The sequence below is a fragment of the Scyliorhinus canicula genome, chromosome 11 (genome assembly GCF_902713615.1).
Source record: "Scyliorhinus canicula chromosome 11, sScyCan1.1, whole genome shotgun sequence".
Taxonomy (NCBI): domain Eukaryota; kingdom Metazoa; phylum Chordata; class Chondrichthyes; order Carcharhiniformes; family Scyliorhinidae; genus Scyliorhinus; species Scyliorhinus canicula.
In genome coordinates, this window is record NC_052156.1 from 19756997 (window position 1) to 19774435 (window position 17439).

Consider the following 17439-nt stretch of genomic DNA (forward strand, 5'->3'; position numbering starts at 1 on the left):
GTCTGCCTCTGGGAGATTAGACAAAGATTTACACACCTTGATATTGCTTCACTATGTGACTGTGTGTGTGCACACAGGGATGTCAAAGTATCTCGCTTCAGTGGGTTAGATTGGGAAAATATGGTTACACCGCGCCCAGCAGCTCAATCGTGTTTCATTTAACGAAAAAATGTTTCCACCTTTCCAGGGACCTGGCGAGTTCAATCTGATTTGGGAATCCTGAGCTGAACACACCGTGATGTTCGCCGGGAAATATTCCCAATAAGGCTGCATTGACTCGGTGACGCGCATTCGCCAAACAGCAAGTGTGTCGGGGGCGCGCATCCTGGAGCCAGAGAGAGGGAGGAAGGGAGAGAGGGAGGGAGAGTGGGGGGGTGGGGTGGGGGGAGGGGGGGGGGGAGAGAAAGAGAGGGAGTGAAAGAGGCAGAGAGCATCTGGAGAGATGGGGCATCTCCATCATATAGCCACACTATAACGATTGGACAAGGGGCAACATATTATTGGGATTTTATTTTAAATGTGAAGCTCTTGCATTAAGGAGCTACCGAGGAGAGAGAGAGGGACCGGGGGGAGAGAGAGAGAGAGAGAGGAGAATATGTTGCCTTCACAGGAAGCCTGTAAAATCTACCATGACAATTACATGCGGAATTCCCGAGCCATCGGCGTGCTGTGGGCCATCTTCACCATTTGCTTCGCGATCATCAACGTGGTGGTTTTCATCCAGCCTTACTGGATCGGGGACGGTGTGGATACTCCCTACGCTGGCTACTTTGGCCTTTTCCACTACTGCATCGGCACAGGTTTAAGCAGCCGGGATTTAATATGCCAGGGAACCTTCTCCGATTTCTCCAGCATCCCCTCGGGTGGCTTCAAAGCGGCGGCGTTCTTCGTGCTGCTCTCCATGGTGCTGATCCTGGGCTGCATCACCTGCTTCGCTCTCTTCTTCTTCTGCAACACTGCCACTGTCTACAAGATCTGCGCCTGGATGCAGCTCCTCGCAGGTAGGGGGTGGGCGATGGGTACATATGTGGGGATATACCTGTGTCTGTGTGTGTGTATTATATATACATGTGTGTGTACAGAGAGAGAGAGGATTCCTCAGATTGCCCTTAATACTGGAATACAGCCAATGTCAGGGAACTGCCAGAGAATGGTGCCCCCAGTATCAATCCACCCAGCTCCATCTCACATCCGATGGCTGTTATTAATCGAATCGATGTGCAGGGACATATAACAGGGTTATATAATATGTGGAGCAACGATTAAAGGTGGCGATAGACTGGAGGATGGTTAACAGTTCCGGATTCCCAGGCTCCAGTGGGAGTGTGCTGAATGCAATGCGAAGTTAATGTGATGAATCGCAGGATGCTGAATCTTCTGTGGCGACAGGGCTGGAATAATAACCCTTCTACCCTCCCAAAGAGTTTAACATCGCTCAACCTAATTATATCTCAGACATCGAACTGAACGTATCGACTGCATGGTGTGGATTGCGGATCAGTAACCGGGGCTGTCATCATGCTCCGAGTGCAGTCGCTCATTTTGATGATTAATCGAGATGATTGATCGCTGGGTGTAGATTACGGAGAGCGACACTAACAGGGGGTTGGGTTCCCTCTACAGTGATGTGGAATGGGATTGGTCACTCAGTGCTTTGAATTGAATGCTGTGGAATCACCCAAGGGCAATGAAGAGTTAATTAGCCACTGGAACTATTAATGAAAGAGCTGGGTAGCCAGACATAGACACGGCTGTTGTATTTTTATACTTCAGGGTCCAACTATTCAAATATGGATTCGAACTTGAGTTGGGTAGTCTCGATTGCAATCAGGAATATTGATAGGCAACGTTGCGAGTTTTCTATGCAGACAATTTGTTGATTTCATTGCTTTTGGGGAGATGGAATGCTGAATTTATTATTCCCTCTGCTCCCCCACCAACATTTCAGTTCGTCCATTCCCAAGTCTGGATGAAGAGGCAACCACTAAAACACAACAAAGTGAGGGTGTCAGTGCAGCACATGTCCAGGTATTGTAGGGACCACATTGATTAGGAGACAGTTCACAGCGAATGGTAAGTGAGGTGTACTCTTCTGAGTAGCTCTCAGATAGGAAATATCCATTCCCTCATTCTTATGAAGGGAAGCAAGGATTTCATCGTTGAGTCAGTATTGCAAGTTGATACGCAAAGGAGCTGAACTGTTAGAAAATCCTCTTTATGCAATGCAATGTATTCTCAAAGGGGACCTCTTTTAGCAATGCTTTTCTATGCACATTTGTCAGGCGGAAATGTTTTGTCTTGGGGGTTTGCAACACTTGTAGCCCAGGGCTCTGGGCATCGACAGATGTCACACGATTCCTGCGAAGCACTGTCAATTTTAAATATTTGAACGAATTTCACGGAAGGAGAGGAAATGATGATCGGGTGGACTTGGAACTCAAACCGAGCCCCACATGTAGGCAAAAAGCTTCTTTCTCCACTTGCTGGATCAAATGGAGAAATTTACTGGTTATCAACGCCAGGTGATGAAGACAGGACTGAGAAACAAGATACATGAACAGACCTGGGGCACTGTTACACACGGATCATTCAAAGAAAACTAAATGTTAGGTTAATAAAGCCATAAAATAAACTGGAGTTCATTTGTCGTGGCATAGAATTTAGAAAGAATAAGGCTGTTGAGCTGGATGTGCCTTCTGGGGGTCGAGACTCCTATGTCAAGACAAGCCATCGCCCCACACCATGTCAGAGTTAGTCACAATGGACAGATGGTGCTCTTTCCATTCAGTTGGGCTGCGAAAGCTGGAGGTCAATGCAAGGCGTTGATACTGTGCACCTTGTGTTGCCCTATTATGTATTTTCTCTTCATGTACTAAATGATCTGTTTGAGCTGCTGGCAGAAAAATACTTTTCACTGTACCTTGGTACACGTGACAATAAACAAATCCAATCCAATCCAATCCAAGGCCTCAAACCCGCTCACCATTGTGGGTGGTTGTCTGTGGCTGTAGCTGTGATCGTGTAGGTATGGCGGTCACAGAGGCTGGGTAATCCTCAAATTTCTCCTAAAGCGCTACCCCCCCCCCCCACCTTTCCCCCCCCCCCCCCCCCCCCCCCCCCCCCCCCCCACACACACACACACACACACACTTCCCAGGAGGCTGTCTCCAGTCATCTGCTACGCTCCAGATACCAGAGATGTTTTAATTCACTCAATAAACTATCCACTGTTTGCCGGTGGTTGTCCATCACCCCTGCCTGATTTGCCTCCCTAAGACCAACCCAGAGGCGGGAAGATGGCAGCCAGACGTCACTCTGAATATTGGGGAAAGTTTTGGTCTTCAGATTATGAAGCAGACATGCGGACACTGGAGAAGGTGCAAAGCAGGATTTCCCGCTACCGTACCAAAGTTGGGAATCTGTGCTGACCAGGAAGGATTGAACACCACTGGTGCTCCTTTCTGTAGAGTGGAAAATAGCGAGGAGTGTCCTGATGGAGGTTTTTAAGGTTATGAAGTTTCCCATTTACAGGTGTAAGAAATGGTACTTTTCAAAATATATCAGCAACATAGAACATAGAACAGTACAGCACAGAACAGGCCCTTCGGCCCTCGATGTTGTGCCGAGCAATGATCACCCTACTTAAACCCACGTAACCCGTATACCCGTAACCCAACAATCCCCCCATTAACCTTACACTACGGGCAATTTAGCATGGCCAATCCACCTAACCTTCACATCTTTGGACTGTGGGAGGAAACCGGAGCACCCGGAGGAAACCCACGCACACACGGGGAGGACGTGCAGACTCCACACAGACAGTGACCCAGCCGGGAATCAAACCTGGGACCCTGGAGCTGTGAAGCATTGATGCTAACCACCATGCTACCGTGAGGCCCAAAGGAGACAAGAGGAGAGGTGACCTCTCCTGACACCCTGGGTACCTGTCTTGTGTTCATTGGCTGGAAAGGGCAGAATAAGTGATTGACAAATCACAAACAATCAGCACCTTGAAATAAAGTATGTTACTGGGTGCTCAGAGGCAGTGGCCAGTCCTTGTCAGGAAGCTACCTGATCTTCAGATGGAGGAAGACCAGGAAAGATGGAGGAAGACTGGGGCAAGAGCTTTCTAGTTCTTCAGCTAGAGAGGCAGATGCTGCCAGCACACAGTACAGAGAAGCACACTTGAGTCTATCCCATCCACAGAAAATGCTGAACAATCTCAGCAGGTCTGATGGCATCTGTGGAGAGTGAACAGAGCGAATGTTTCAAGTCTGATTGAAGCTTTGACAAAGACTCATCCAGACTCAAAACATTAGCTCCGTTCTCTCTCCACAGATGCTGTCAGACCTGCTGAGATTATCCAGAATTTTCTGTTTGTGTTTCAAATTCCAGCATCCAGCTGCCCCAGGGTACCGGGTTCAATTCTGGCCTCGGGTGACAGTCTGTGTGGAGTTTGCACGTTCTCCCAGTGTCTGCGTGGGTTTCCTCTGGGTGCTCCGGTTTCCTCCCACAGTCCAAAGATGTGTGGGTAAGGTGGATTGGCCATGTTAAATTGCCCTTTGTGTCCAAAAATGTTAGCTGGTGTTACTGGGTTATGGGGATAGGGTGGAGACATGGGCTTAAGCAGGGTGCTCTTTCCAAGGGCCGGTGCAGACTTGATGGGCTGAATGGCCTCCTTCTGCACTGTAAATTCTATGATTCTATGATCTGCAGTAATTTGCTTTTATCTATCCATCCATCTGTTAGGAGCTGTGAACCACTCTCACATGTCATGGGTCGTTTGTTTATGCTATCTGTATAGCTAATGCATTATAACTAAAATATTGCTTTTTAATAAACTATCTTAAAATCATATATGAGTTCTCAACTGCCTATTTTGGGTAACTTCTGTCTCCTGAATTCTAAAACTTAAACAGGGCAGACCAGACCTTGGGGCCACATATGTAAGATTGTCGCTAATAGATTCAGCAGGGAATTCAGGAGAAACGTCTTTATCCAGACAGCAGTTAGGATGTGGAGTTTGCTACCACAAGGAGTAGTCGAAGCCACTTCCATGGATTCTTTAAGGAAAGCTAGATAAATATATAATGAAGAAAGGAAGATAATTAAATGTTGGTAGGCTTGGATGAAAAAGGGTGCTAATGTGATGTGATAACATTTTCTTTCAATCAGTGAGTGGTTCGGGTCTGGAATCCACTGCCTGGAAGAATGATGGAGGCAGGTTCAATTGAGCCATTCAGAAGAGCATTCGATGATTATCTGAATTGAAACATTGTGCAGGGGTACAGGGAAAAGGCAGGGGAATGATACAAAGTCATGATAGTCGTTTGGAAGCCGGTGCAGACAGAATGGGCCAAATGGCCTCCTTCCGCACCATAATAATTCTGCTATGATGTTCATGTGGGGCAACACGGTGGCACAGTGGTTAGCACTGCTGCCTCACAGCTCCAGGGACCCGGGTTCTATTCTAGCCTAGGGTGACTGCCTGTATGATGTTTGTATGTTCTGCCCGTGTTTGCGTGGGTTTCCTCCAGGTGCTCCGGTTTCCTCCAAAGACGTGCAGGTTAGGTGGATTGACCATGATAAATTACCCCTTAGTGCCCAAACATTAGGTGGGGCACAGGGTTGTGGGGGAGTGGACCTAAATAGGGTGCTCTTTTGAGGGTCGGTGCAGACTCGATGGGCCAAATGGCCTCCTTCTGCACTGTGGAGATTCTATGCGGATTCTATGACATGACATGTTGGAATAAATGGTCTGTTTCCATGTTATGAATACTGTGTGTGCTATGCATGCAATCTAACCTTGACCTAGCTTTATCCAACTTAAAATCATGCCCTTCTAGTCCTTCATAACCTATTTACTTGGAACATACGGTCAACTTGAACTCAATGGAGGCAGTAGGGGAACGAGCTTGAAGGCTTTGTTGTCAGCTCCTCTTCCGTTCTCGCTAGCCAGGTACTCCGTGAGCCCAGTGATGGTGTCGGCCGTAAGGGTGTGAGAGCACAAAGGCAGCATTTGGGACTGGAGTGTGCCTCATTGTGGGCACCAATCTGTGACAACCATAGGAACTTAATGGTTTAGCTGCTCATCTTTGAGAAAACTGTCCAGAATGATCTAGTAATCTCTGTGACATAGCCTTCCCTTTTCTAGTGTCAGTTTGTTTCCGGCACCAATCCAAAGGAGTTTCCAGGCATCCACCAACAGTGATGACATCACGCAGGGTAGGCAGTCAAACTCATTAAAGTAACACTGAAACACCCAGACAACAAACCGGTAAATAAAAACCAGGAATCCCCTCACTTTTAATTTCAAATATTTAGATATAATGAGATAAATGATTGGGGCATACATATTTGATTAAGGCAGAAGATAAAATATCGACAAACATTTAAAGAAATGGTTATTTTCAAAATATGTGGAATACTTTTATCGGACAGCTCCAGGGACCCGGGTTCAATTCCGGTCTCGGCTGACTGTCTGTGTGGAGTTTGCACTTTCTCCCCATATCTGTGTGGGTTTCTTTCCTCCGGGTGCTCCGGTTTCCTCCCGCAGTCCAAAGATGTACAGGTTAGGTGAATTGGCCGTGATCAATTGCACCTTAGTGTCCAAAAGGTTAGGTTAGGTGGGGGTACTGGGTTAAGAGAATAAGGTGGGGGCCTGGCCCTAGGTAGGGCACCTTTTCAGAGGGTCAGTGCAGACTCAATGAACGAATGGCCTGCTCCTGCACTGTAGTGATTCTATTCTATGATAATCAGGAATTCATGCACTGTTAAAATCCCAATTACATCTAATTCAAGATGTATACGTTTTACTACAGTTTATTTTAACAGGGAATAAGAGCCGAAGCATGGAGGGTTTTTGTCAGTTTAGTGATTTCCAATTGATTGAAGTCTGGGGAACGGCGAGGACTCAACAGTGCACTCTCTGGAAGTCTTGATGTCTGAAAAAATGCAACATCCCCATTGATATGTTGGGATGTCTTGCTCGAGACCCCCATAACTGGAGAAGAAACATGCATGGAGGTGCCAAGCATTTTGTGCATCCCTACCAGGCCCAAGTTGAGGCTAAGCACTAACAATGGAAGAAATGGACCAAAATCCAAAGCAATGTCAAACACTGCCTGCCTCACCTGTGGCAGAGTGTGTAGATCCAGCATTGGACTTTATCATCACCTCAGGATCCAGAACCTGTAGAAGAAAGTAATCCTCGGTCTGGAGGGGCTGCCTAAGAAGAATAAGGAGATTCTCTGGAGAAGCATAAAATCACTTTTGATTGTTGTGCCTACTGCAGAAGTTGCTGCCAGTTTCAGAGGAGTAATAACGGTGAACGTGAACAGTTTCTTCATCATTCCTACTGCAAGATTTGGGCCAAAGTATTCCATTCATCATCTTATGAATCTTGATTAGATTAAGTACGCTGCTGTAAAGAGCACAATTGTAGCACTTTTAACCTCTCTTCGTAACTAAGTCAGTCCTATCCAGTCAGCTCATATCATTGTCCAAAGATTCATAGATTGGTTATGCTGCTTTGCTGATCGACAGTAGTATTAAATGGTCATTATGGAGACACAAACTTCCCCTCACTGAGATTTCCAAATTAAAATGTATATTCTTGCAAATCATATTGGTCTTTGAATCAAGGAAGTTCAAAAGAAGCTAAGTGCTTAGTATCAGTCATTTAGCCACAATGTTAATAGGGCTTGTGTGCAACAGGAACATTGGCCTTGACATTTTGCTGTGAGGTAATTGTGTATGAATGATTAACACTTTTGTTTAAACTCCTTTCCACTATTTTAGCAGGTCTGTTCACCCATTCATTTTAACTGTCTTCTTTGAAACAGCAGAGAAGGATTTCAGATGAAGGCATTAAGTGCTCACTGCATAATTTCAAAGCCATTACCTAGAGATGTTTTTGCATTTGTAAACAAAACCAAATATTGGTTGTTTGTACATAGTTATGATATTACTTATGTCATCGTGGGCCGAAGGGCCTGTTCTGTGCTGTATTTTTCTATGTTCTATGTTCTATCATTGTGCCCCAAACATGTGCACTTTGTGACTCAACTCTGTCATGCAAATTTTGGAGGTTCATTTGCCAGATGCGTTTTAATATTTTGGCTGAAGGCTTAATGAAGTAGTGTTGTAAATAAATGCACTGTCCTTCCAGGTTGATTAGATTGAATAGGCTGAAAGTCTTGTGTTGACTTAATGTTGGAATCTAATGATGAAGTGAGATTTCAGCACTCTCAAGTCAGTTCTTATCTTCAACATAAATTAGTGGTGTTTGTCAGAAAGATGACAAAAATGATCGGTGTGGAAATTGGAATTGTTGTGTGGAATTTCCTTTTGAAATTGGGTTGTATGGTTGAAGAGAGAGTGGAGAATAAAATGTGGACAATCAATTCCAGGCATTTTTTTTCCCAATTAAGGGGCAATTTAGCATGTCCAATCCACCTACCCTGCATATCTTTGGGCTGTGAGGGTGAGACCCACGCAGGCACGGGGAGAATGTGCAAACTCCAGAGGGACAGTGACCCGGGGCCGGGATCAAACCCAGGTCCTCGGCACCGTGAGGCAGCAGTGCTAACCATTGCACTACCGTGCCGCCTCATCCACTCCAGACATAATGGGCGGGATTCTCCGCTGGCTCACGCCGAAATCGCGACACGTCATTGGGCAGAGAAAAGGTTCCGACACCAAGATCGCAGCGGGCGCCGATTTGTGGCAAATCGCAATTCTCCATCACCTTAGCAGTGGCGCCAGTATAGTCTGGAATGCATGTGCAGTAAACATAATTTGCATATCATTAGCGGTCCTGACCCAGTATTCTCCGGGGCCACCACGATTCTCCGCCTCCGATGGGTGGAGTTCCCAACAGCGTGGCTCACCTTTGCTTTAAAAATCATGAAAACGGCATTGTGGCTGATGAGGGAGAGAGAGGAGGTAGGACACAGAGAGACGTGACTGCGGGCTGCCGGACCGGAGGGGGTCCCTGCCAGGGCTGGGGGGTGGGGAGAGATCGGTGGGGGGGAAGGGCTGAGTGGCTGGGGTGGTCTCCAGTTACGGCCTGCCATTGCTGCAGCCTGCAATGCCGTCATCTTGCTGCGCACTGCACTGACCACCCACCTTGGCCCCTGGTTCTGCAGAGTGACACCGGCTGTATGGGTGCCGACCCCCCCCCCCCCCCCCATATCCCATCCTCCGCCATACCCCCTCTGCCCCCTCTACCCGGCTGACATCAGGCGGCTCACCCAGGGCAGTGCCCACTGTAGCCCCTACGGGGGCGCCGGGCTGGGGTGGCAAAGCCTACCACTGGCAAGGGCAGCGCCAGCCGATGGAACAAATGGCTGCAGGGACAAGCGGCAGGGCCAGTGGCCCCCACAGTGCCAGGCACCGACAGGGCAAGAGGTGCGGAGACGGGAGGCATGCGAGGCAGAGCCCGCAGTGCCAACTGGGGCCACCATGTAGCCCATTGCACCTGGTTGGCCAGGGGGGTACGCAACATGCTAACATGTTGACCTTTCACCACCTGAAGACAATGGGTATTGGAATTCAACCAGCAGTGGTGGCCTTCCTGTTAGTCGCCACAGCCCTGGGGATGCCCTGTGGCTGTACAATGACGGCAGATGACAGGCCGCTCTACACAAACTGAAAAGGGTCACTCTCGATGGACATGTAGCTGATATGTGACCATCAGCTGTGCATCAAGTATGTCTGTGTCCGGTTTCTGGGCAGTGTGAACGATGCCATCATTCTGGCAGACTCGATGATTCCTGACATGTTCGAGATGCCCCCCTGGCTGTGGGTTGGCTCCTCGATGACAGGGGTTCTCCACTGCAGTCGTGGCTGTTGACGCCTATCTGGAGGCCATAGGCCGACGCGAAGACCCGATACAATGACGCCCACGCAGCAACCAGGTCCATGATGAAGCAGTGCTTCGGCCTCCTGAAGACGCGATTCAGGTGCCTGGACTATGCTGGAAGGCACCTCCAGTATAACGGTGAGAGGGTTGCCCGCATTGTCCTCCACAACATCGCACAGCAGGGGGATGACGTGCTGGATGAGGAGCATGAACGGCAGTCCTCGTCCGATGAGGAGGGCGCGGGGGAGGGCGAGGATGGGCAGGATGTGGGGCCAAAGCAGGCACAGGAGGCCACAAGACGTGTGCGCCTGGGCCAACGTGCACAAGACACTCTGATCACCTCCAGGTTCACCGACTAGGTGTGCGGGGGGCTACTGGTCAGGGGCACGGACACCGCATCCCACCCAGCACCCCACCCCCTCATCCCTGGCTATCCCCCGCCTGCACCCCCTCCATGAAACATACCTGCCGCACTGTGGGTACAGACTCTGGGTTGACAGTAACAGTGGGTGTGGTCCATGGGATGGAGGATGATGACAACCCGCTCTGCAATGAGCTCTAGTGCTCTGCATCGTTCGGCAATGCCTGACTCCTGCCCACGGTAGCATTTTCCACCATCCATCTGTGTGATCCCTGCATGGTAGCTGGCCATTCCATCAAGTGGTGCCATCGGATCCCTGGGGTGACGACGGTGGGAATGGTCTGGGGGGAGGGTGGGTAAGGGTAGGGAGCCCAGGCCACTCACAGTGTCCACCCATTCCCCCCACCCCCCGCATCTCCCCTGCCCAGACCAGCCCACTCCTCACACCCACCTGACCGAGCACCGGGACAGGTTGTAACAGTGTGAACAGGTGTTTACTGTAACAATGTATATACAGATTTGTACCCTTGCCCCTAAAACTAAACTGTGCCCTGCACCCGTGCCAACTTAGCCGGTGTCTAACTTTCTGGCCTTATGGACCCTAACGCTACGTCTTGGTGGATCCCCAGACTGTACAGCAGGAGTGGAAGTGGTCTGCTGCGATTCCTGCCCTGTGACCTGGGTCCCCGTTGGCAGCCGTATTCTGGGGCGACCGGGCTGGGATGAGCCTGGCTGCTGCTCAGGGGCCCCAATTGGTGTGGGGCCACTTTATGCTCCAGGGACAGGAGGGGGTGGGGGGGAGTCCGAGGTGCTCCGGTACCTACCCTGCGGGAGTCACAGTCATGGTCCCCAACACAACCTCCTCCCTCAGGGTGCCCAATGGCCCCAGGGCTACTTCATGGGATGGAGGTGTGAGTGGAGCTATCCCCTGAGGCTCCCCCGCCACCTGGCATTGCCAATCCTGGAGCCCCACTCTGGTTTCGACCAGTGTTTGCATGCTTGTAGCTATAGAGCACAGGGAGTAGACCATCTCAGCTTGGGCCACTGTGCAGAGTCTGCATGTTCTCCCCGTATCTGCACCAGTTTCCTCCCACAAGTCCCGAAATACGTGCTTGTAAGGTGAATTGGACATTCTGAATTCTCCCTCCGTGTACCCGAACAGGCGCTGGAGTGTGGCGACGAGAGGGGCTTTTCACAGTAACATCATTGCAGTGTTAATGTAAGCCTACTTGTGACACTAATAAAGATTATTATTATCTCTGTCTGGGACTGTGCCACATCACCCAATAACTATGCCGTCACCTTCTGGGTTTGTGTCGCATGCGCCATCTCCCCCTGTTACTGGACCACCTCCCTCTGTGTCTGCACCACGTTGTTCAGTACCTGAGAAATGCCGCCGATGGTCCCAGCCATGACCTGCTGCGGCTGGGCCGGTGCTAGCCCCTTAACAGTCGCTGAATCGGCCCAGGTGCGGTGCCAGTTTTGCTGCTGTAGAACGCACCGAATTCTGCGCCGGCGTCAACACGTAGGGCTGCATTCTCTGATTTTGAGGCAATGTCCGGAGTTTTTACGATGAAAAAGTCGGCGCTGCCACGGCATCAATGCTCTGTCCAGTGGGGGGCTAGCAGCCGCGCCCCATAAAACACCTGGTGTTCCCGACATAAATGGCCAGAGAATTGCCGGGACCGTGGCCGCACATGCACGCAGTGACGACCTACAGCGGTCATGCCGTACAACATGGTGCCGGCGCACACGGACCCGGCCTGCCAGATAGTGTTCCCCCGTACCCCCCCCCGCCTCACCACCCCCGGACCACCCCCCACCAGTTCCCCCAGCCCCCGCCAAAGCCCACCCAGCCCCCGCAGAATGGTTTCCCACTGACTGTGACGGCGCTGAAAACAGTCCGCAGGCGCCACGCGAGGTCGATGAAACCTCAGACCACAAGTGATCCACGCCGTCGGGAAGTCGGCCCATCGGGGGCGGAGCATCGGGGGACGGCCTTCAGATGACATCCTGAGGCCATCCCAACGGCGTGCGGCGTACTCCCCGATGACGCCGTTTTGAAGGGGCCGGAGCTTCCGAAAACAGGCGCCGCCCCCGAATTCGGATCAAAATGGATTCTCTGCCCAATCGCCGAATGCGATTTTGGCATTGGCAATCGGAGAATCCCGCCCTCTATCTCAGAAATGGAGAACCCAGCCCAATGTCTCTGAATTGCTGGCTCACCACAAAAACAAATTCTTATATTTTCAGCCCTTCTAGGACCAGTCACTTTTCGGTTGTCAGTTCTCACAGCATCATAAATCTCACACATAAACATTAATAGCACAAATATTAGTCGTGTTTTTACACCATTCCTCCTCGGTCCAACAATAAACACATAAAACAGAATTTTAGTTGACAGTTTTAAAAGATTTATTTCTGCTTATCCCATTTCAATTTGCCACTATATTTTTCTTCTTTCTCTTGTAATTGAATTATTTTCCTGTCCAACGAGTTCATTTCATCCATTCAAAACTTTTCCCTTTCTGATGATCAATATTTTCCGTTCTGGTTTTCTTCTTAATTCCCAATGGCTGAAAAGCAGCTCCAATAATAATAATCGATTGTTGTCACAAGTAGGCTTCAAATGAAGTTACTGTGAAAAGCCCCGAGTCGCCACATTCCGGCGCTTGGGCGGGGAGGCCGGTACGGGAATTGAACCCGCACTGCTGGCTTTGTTCTGTATTACAAGCCAGCTATTTAGCCCACAGTGCTAAACCAGCCCAAGGTGCTTAGAGATGTCAAGAGTTGATAAACGTACATCTTAGTCCAAAGATGTGCAGGTTAGGTGGATTGGCCATGATAAATTGCCCTTAGTGTCCAAAATTGCCCTTAGTGTTGGGTGGGGTTACTGGGTTATGGGGATAGGCTGGAGGTGTTGACCTTGGGTGGGGTGCTCTTTCCAAGAGCCGGTGCAGACTCGATGGGCCGAATGGCCTCCTTCTGCACTGTAAATTCTATTCTATTAGATATGATGAGATCAAACCAGGGACAAACAACTGAAGGGCAAATAAACTAACTTATGTCTAACAGAGTTCTAATGCAAGTGGATGAACTAATACAGTCAAAATTGTATTATCCGGCATGCGCAGGGAATGAGTGGTACTGGTTAATCAAAAGTGCCAATTAATGGAGAGTTTCAGATGGAATACAGCCCAATGCTTCACAGAATCATAGAATCCCTTCAGTGCAGAGGAGGCTATTCGGCCCATTAAGTCTGCACCGACCCTCTGAGAGAGCACTCTACTTAGGCCCACTCTCCCACCCTATCCCTGTAACCCCACCTAATCTACACATCTTTGGACACTGAAGGGCAGTTTAGCATGGCCAATCCACCCAACCTGCACATCTTTGGACTGTGGGAGGAAATCCACGCACACATGGGAGAAAGTGCAAACTCTGCCCAGTCACCCAAGGTTGAAATTGAACCCAGGTCCCTGGCGCTGTAGTGCTAACCACTGTGCTGCCCCTAAGCATGAACAAATGTGCAAGTACTCGGGAAGTAAAGAACAGTATTGTTTATACTTCTAAATCTTCAACAGTGTTTTAGAATATAAATTAAAGTTTAAAGTGATGCAGTATACAGGCATGGGCTCTGGATTACTTTGTAATTGCTCCCGGTTGGCAAAACCGTAATTGGGGAATGTCAGAAATTCTGGTTAGTTGAGAATTCTGCTGGTGTGCTGGATAGCACAAAGTTGGCTGCATACCAATGAAGAGTTAAGGTTTAAAAACGCAGCTTTGCAATACGATGATGCAGACTTTCAGTTGTGCCAATTGTGTTACAATCCTGTACTGAACTCAACTTTCAAAACTTGTAAAAGAGATTTTCAGGCTCTTGTGAATGCAAACCTGCTGAATCTGCCTTCATAACTTACATAGTGTCAAACCTCAGATTACCAGGTGGTTCATACACATACATTTTATTTACAGGGACACACATTATATATCACACACCTTCATTCCAGCAACACTGCTCCTGCTCTTACATATGTAAGCATGGGTGATGACCACTACTGGAATATAACTCAATACCCAATCATTATACAATTAACATACATAACCTATACTTAGATACATGTAGAGATTTCAACCATGCAGCTCCCTTATTGTAGATTAAAAAATTATCCAAAGATGTCCAAAGATGAGCAGGTTAGGTTAATTGGCCATTCTAAATTGCCCCTTAGTATCCAGGGATGTGCAGGTTAGTTTACTGGGATTGGGGGGGTGGATCTAGGTTGAGTAATGTATCGGAGGGCCGGGGCGGACTCGATGGGCCAAATGGCCTCCTTCTGAACTGTAGAGGTTCGATGGTTCTATGATGATGTTTGAAGTTTATTGGGTTGTGTAAACAAGGGCACAGAAGTCCGAGATCAAACATCTGTAAGTATGAGCTAATACATGATACATCAGCACACACAGAGGATACACTCATATCTCGATAGAAAAAAAGCCAGTGACCAATCTTCCCGCTAAACCGAAGCCATGCAGTAGTCTGAAATGTACTGCACAGGCGTGATCTGTGTGTGCAAGGGTAAAGCAAAAAACAACTAAATTGTAAAGGGAACATCGCTGGTGGCTAAATGTGATTCTGACTAGTGCCTCAAACTGAAAATTAAACTCTGATTCACCTCAATTTAACAATTAGTCATTGTGACCTCAAAGGCATACAAAAAGACAATCTGACCTCGAACTGAACTGAGCATGGATTGCAAGAATGTAAAACAATTCCTTATAGCTTTGAAAGAATGTGCAGGGTTACGATCCCAAATGTGGATACGACTGGACAATCAAGTTCCAGAATGGAACCCTGGTTAAATAGACTGTAACTCTTATTACTTTTTGTTTGGAGACGTGGATGAACAGGGTCACATTAACCTTTAACAATGGAATAAAACATTTATTTCACATGAAAAGATTGACGAGAACGTAACAATCTTCACAGATTAATGCAGATTTTTAATCATTACACAAGTTACTGAATCTTATACTTTAATATTCTAGGTAAATACACAGTGGGCTGGTTTCTCCGCAGCCCCGTGCCGATATCGCGTTCGGTGCAGAGGCGGAGAATCCAATTTCACGCCAAAATCGGATCCAGCGCCAGTCTGGAGATGATGGTCCGGGACCCGAGAATCGGCATGAGTACGCCACGCGGCTGGGGGCCATGGACAGAGGCCAGCCCAGCGAGCCTCCTCTCCTGACCAGTCAAGTTCCCGACGGTGTGGAACTAACCTGCTATTGCCAGTCGGGATGCTCGCGTGGCGGCTGCGGACTCAGTCCGCGACCGCCCTGGTGGGGTGCGGGGGGGATCGGACACCTTATAGGCGACCGGGGAACAGATCCACGCGATCAGATCCTTGGGCGTGCGGCCGATCGGCGGGATTTAATTTGTATGTCTGACTCCGAGGTTCAAATCCGCCGTGGCGCTCGGCGCGGCCGCAAGAGGCTGCCGCCGGCGCATGCGCGGTCTCAAAACCGGAAGTGCGGGGGCCCGTGTCCGCAGCTAAAGCTGCGTGAATTACTCCGGGTCCCTGCTAGCCCCATGCAGGGCATTGAATTAGCTGATCTTTTTTGCAGGAATCTTCAGAGTAAAACTCCAGTGTTTTTCCGCTGACGTTGGGACATTGTCCCATTTTGGGAGAATCCAACCCAGTATATGTAAACCACCTGTCCAACTGTGGGTCAGACACACCGCACTTTGAGACCAAGTAACAGATGCCACCTGATATAACTTCCGTGGATTTCTCACCAAACCCCCCAGATGTTTGTCAGATGTGAGCCAACTGGCCTCATTGGAATCTGACTTCCGCACAACTGTTTCCAAACTCCACTCTTGAACAACATGCCTCAAAATCTTCTCCCAAGCAACAATTTCTCTCACAAGCCTTCACCGAGGATCCATTTCCAGGATTTCAGTCTCACCTTTCAGTATGCCTTGGCCTTGGATTGCCACATGCATTCACACTTCCACACAATCTCTCAAGTACCCCGCCAGGCCAACAGAACAACACTGCTTCACAGTCTGTGTTAAGGTGTCACCAATCTTTTTGTTTTACCTCTGTTGTCAGGTTCCCCCATTTTAAACCTGGTTACTGCAACTGTCTCTTTATCTCAAAACTGCCTTTTATTTGACTTGTCCTGAACAGGAACTTGCTCAACTTTCTGTTCTTTGTCCCTTTAACTTAACTGTCTTCCTGGTTGTCTGGATTTTCTCCGCTTCTTTTGGCAGGTCTGCCTTTCCCAGAAGCTCCCTTGTCCTGTCCAGCTTCCTCTTGGTTCAGTTAACAGCTAAATTCAAAAGTTCTTTCAATCTAAAGTGGCCCCTGGTTGCTAAGCAACAACGTGGTCTTTACTTTCATGTTATAAACCCTGTAATTACAATATAGGCTCAGTCTGAAATGAAAGCAAAACTCACACACGTGCAGGCACCGTTGTTTAACATGAGCGAACTGAAGTTTTAACCTTTCTCAGCACACAACTACAGGGATACAAATTAAGCTTAGACATAAACTAATACCTGAAGCAGAATCTGCAGAAAGGGCCACAAATGTAGATTGGAATGTGCTTGTCTGTTTCACGTTACTGTTCAGAATCATTCAGCGTTTCTTTGCAATAATAACAAAAGGGACAGATTTTCAAAATGGCTTTGGGAAACCCAACACCCGGATAGATTTCAGTCCTGGCCCCATACCTGGGGTGTGTCACTCCGACTATTTTGGTGGAAATGCCCTCATTGGGCTGGAGGTGAGCTCAGTGCCTAATTAGTGGCACTGACATCGCCAGGGAAAGAAAGACCGACATTTCTCTACTGCTTTTCACAATCTCCAGACACCTCAAAGCACTTTACAAGCAGTGGAGTACTTTTTGAAGTGTTGAAACTGAGGAAAGGCAGCGACTAATTTCCACCCAGTAAGCTCCCACAAACAGCAGTGTATTAATGACCAGATAATCTGTTTTAGTGATGTTGACTGAGGGATAGATATTAGTCAGCGTACCAGGGATAACAACCCCACACTTGTTCCAAATAGCAATCTTTTACATTCACTCGGGCATTCATAGAATTTACAGTGCAGAAGGAGGCCATTCGGCCCATCGAGTCTGCACCTTGGAAAGAGCACCCTACCCAACTGTACACCTTCACCCTATCCCCATAACCCAGTAACCCCAC

General features: G+C 48.5%; 1 protein-coding gene across 7 annotated transcripts in view; it reads left to right on the forward strand.

Moving 5' to 3' along the window:
• Positions 1-399: 399 nt before the first annotated feature.
• The window catches only part of lhfpl4a (LHFPL tetraspan subfamily member 4a), a 227839-nt gene continuing 210799 nt past the window's right edge, over positions 400-17439 (forward strand). For all 7 annotated transcript variants that reach the window (XM_038812442.1, XM_038812441.1, XM_038812443.1 and 4 more), the window contains exon 1: positions 400-1001. In XM_038812442.1, the coding sequence (XP_038668370.1) occupies positions 596-1001 (406 nt within the window). In that variant the 5' untranslated portion in view covers positions 400-595. The remainder of the gene's footprint in view (positions 1002-17439) is intronic.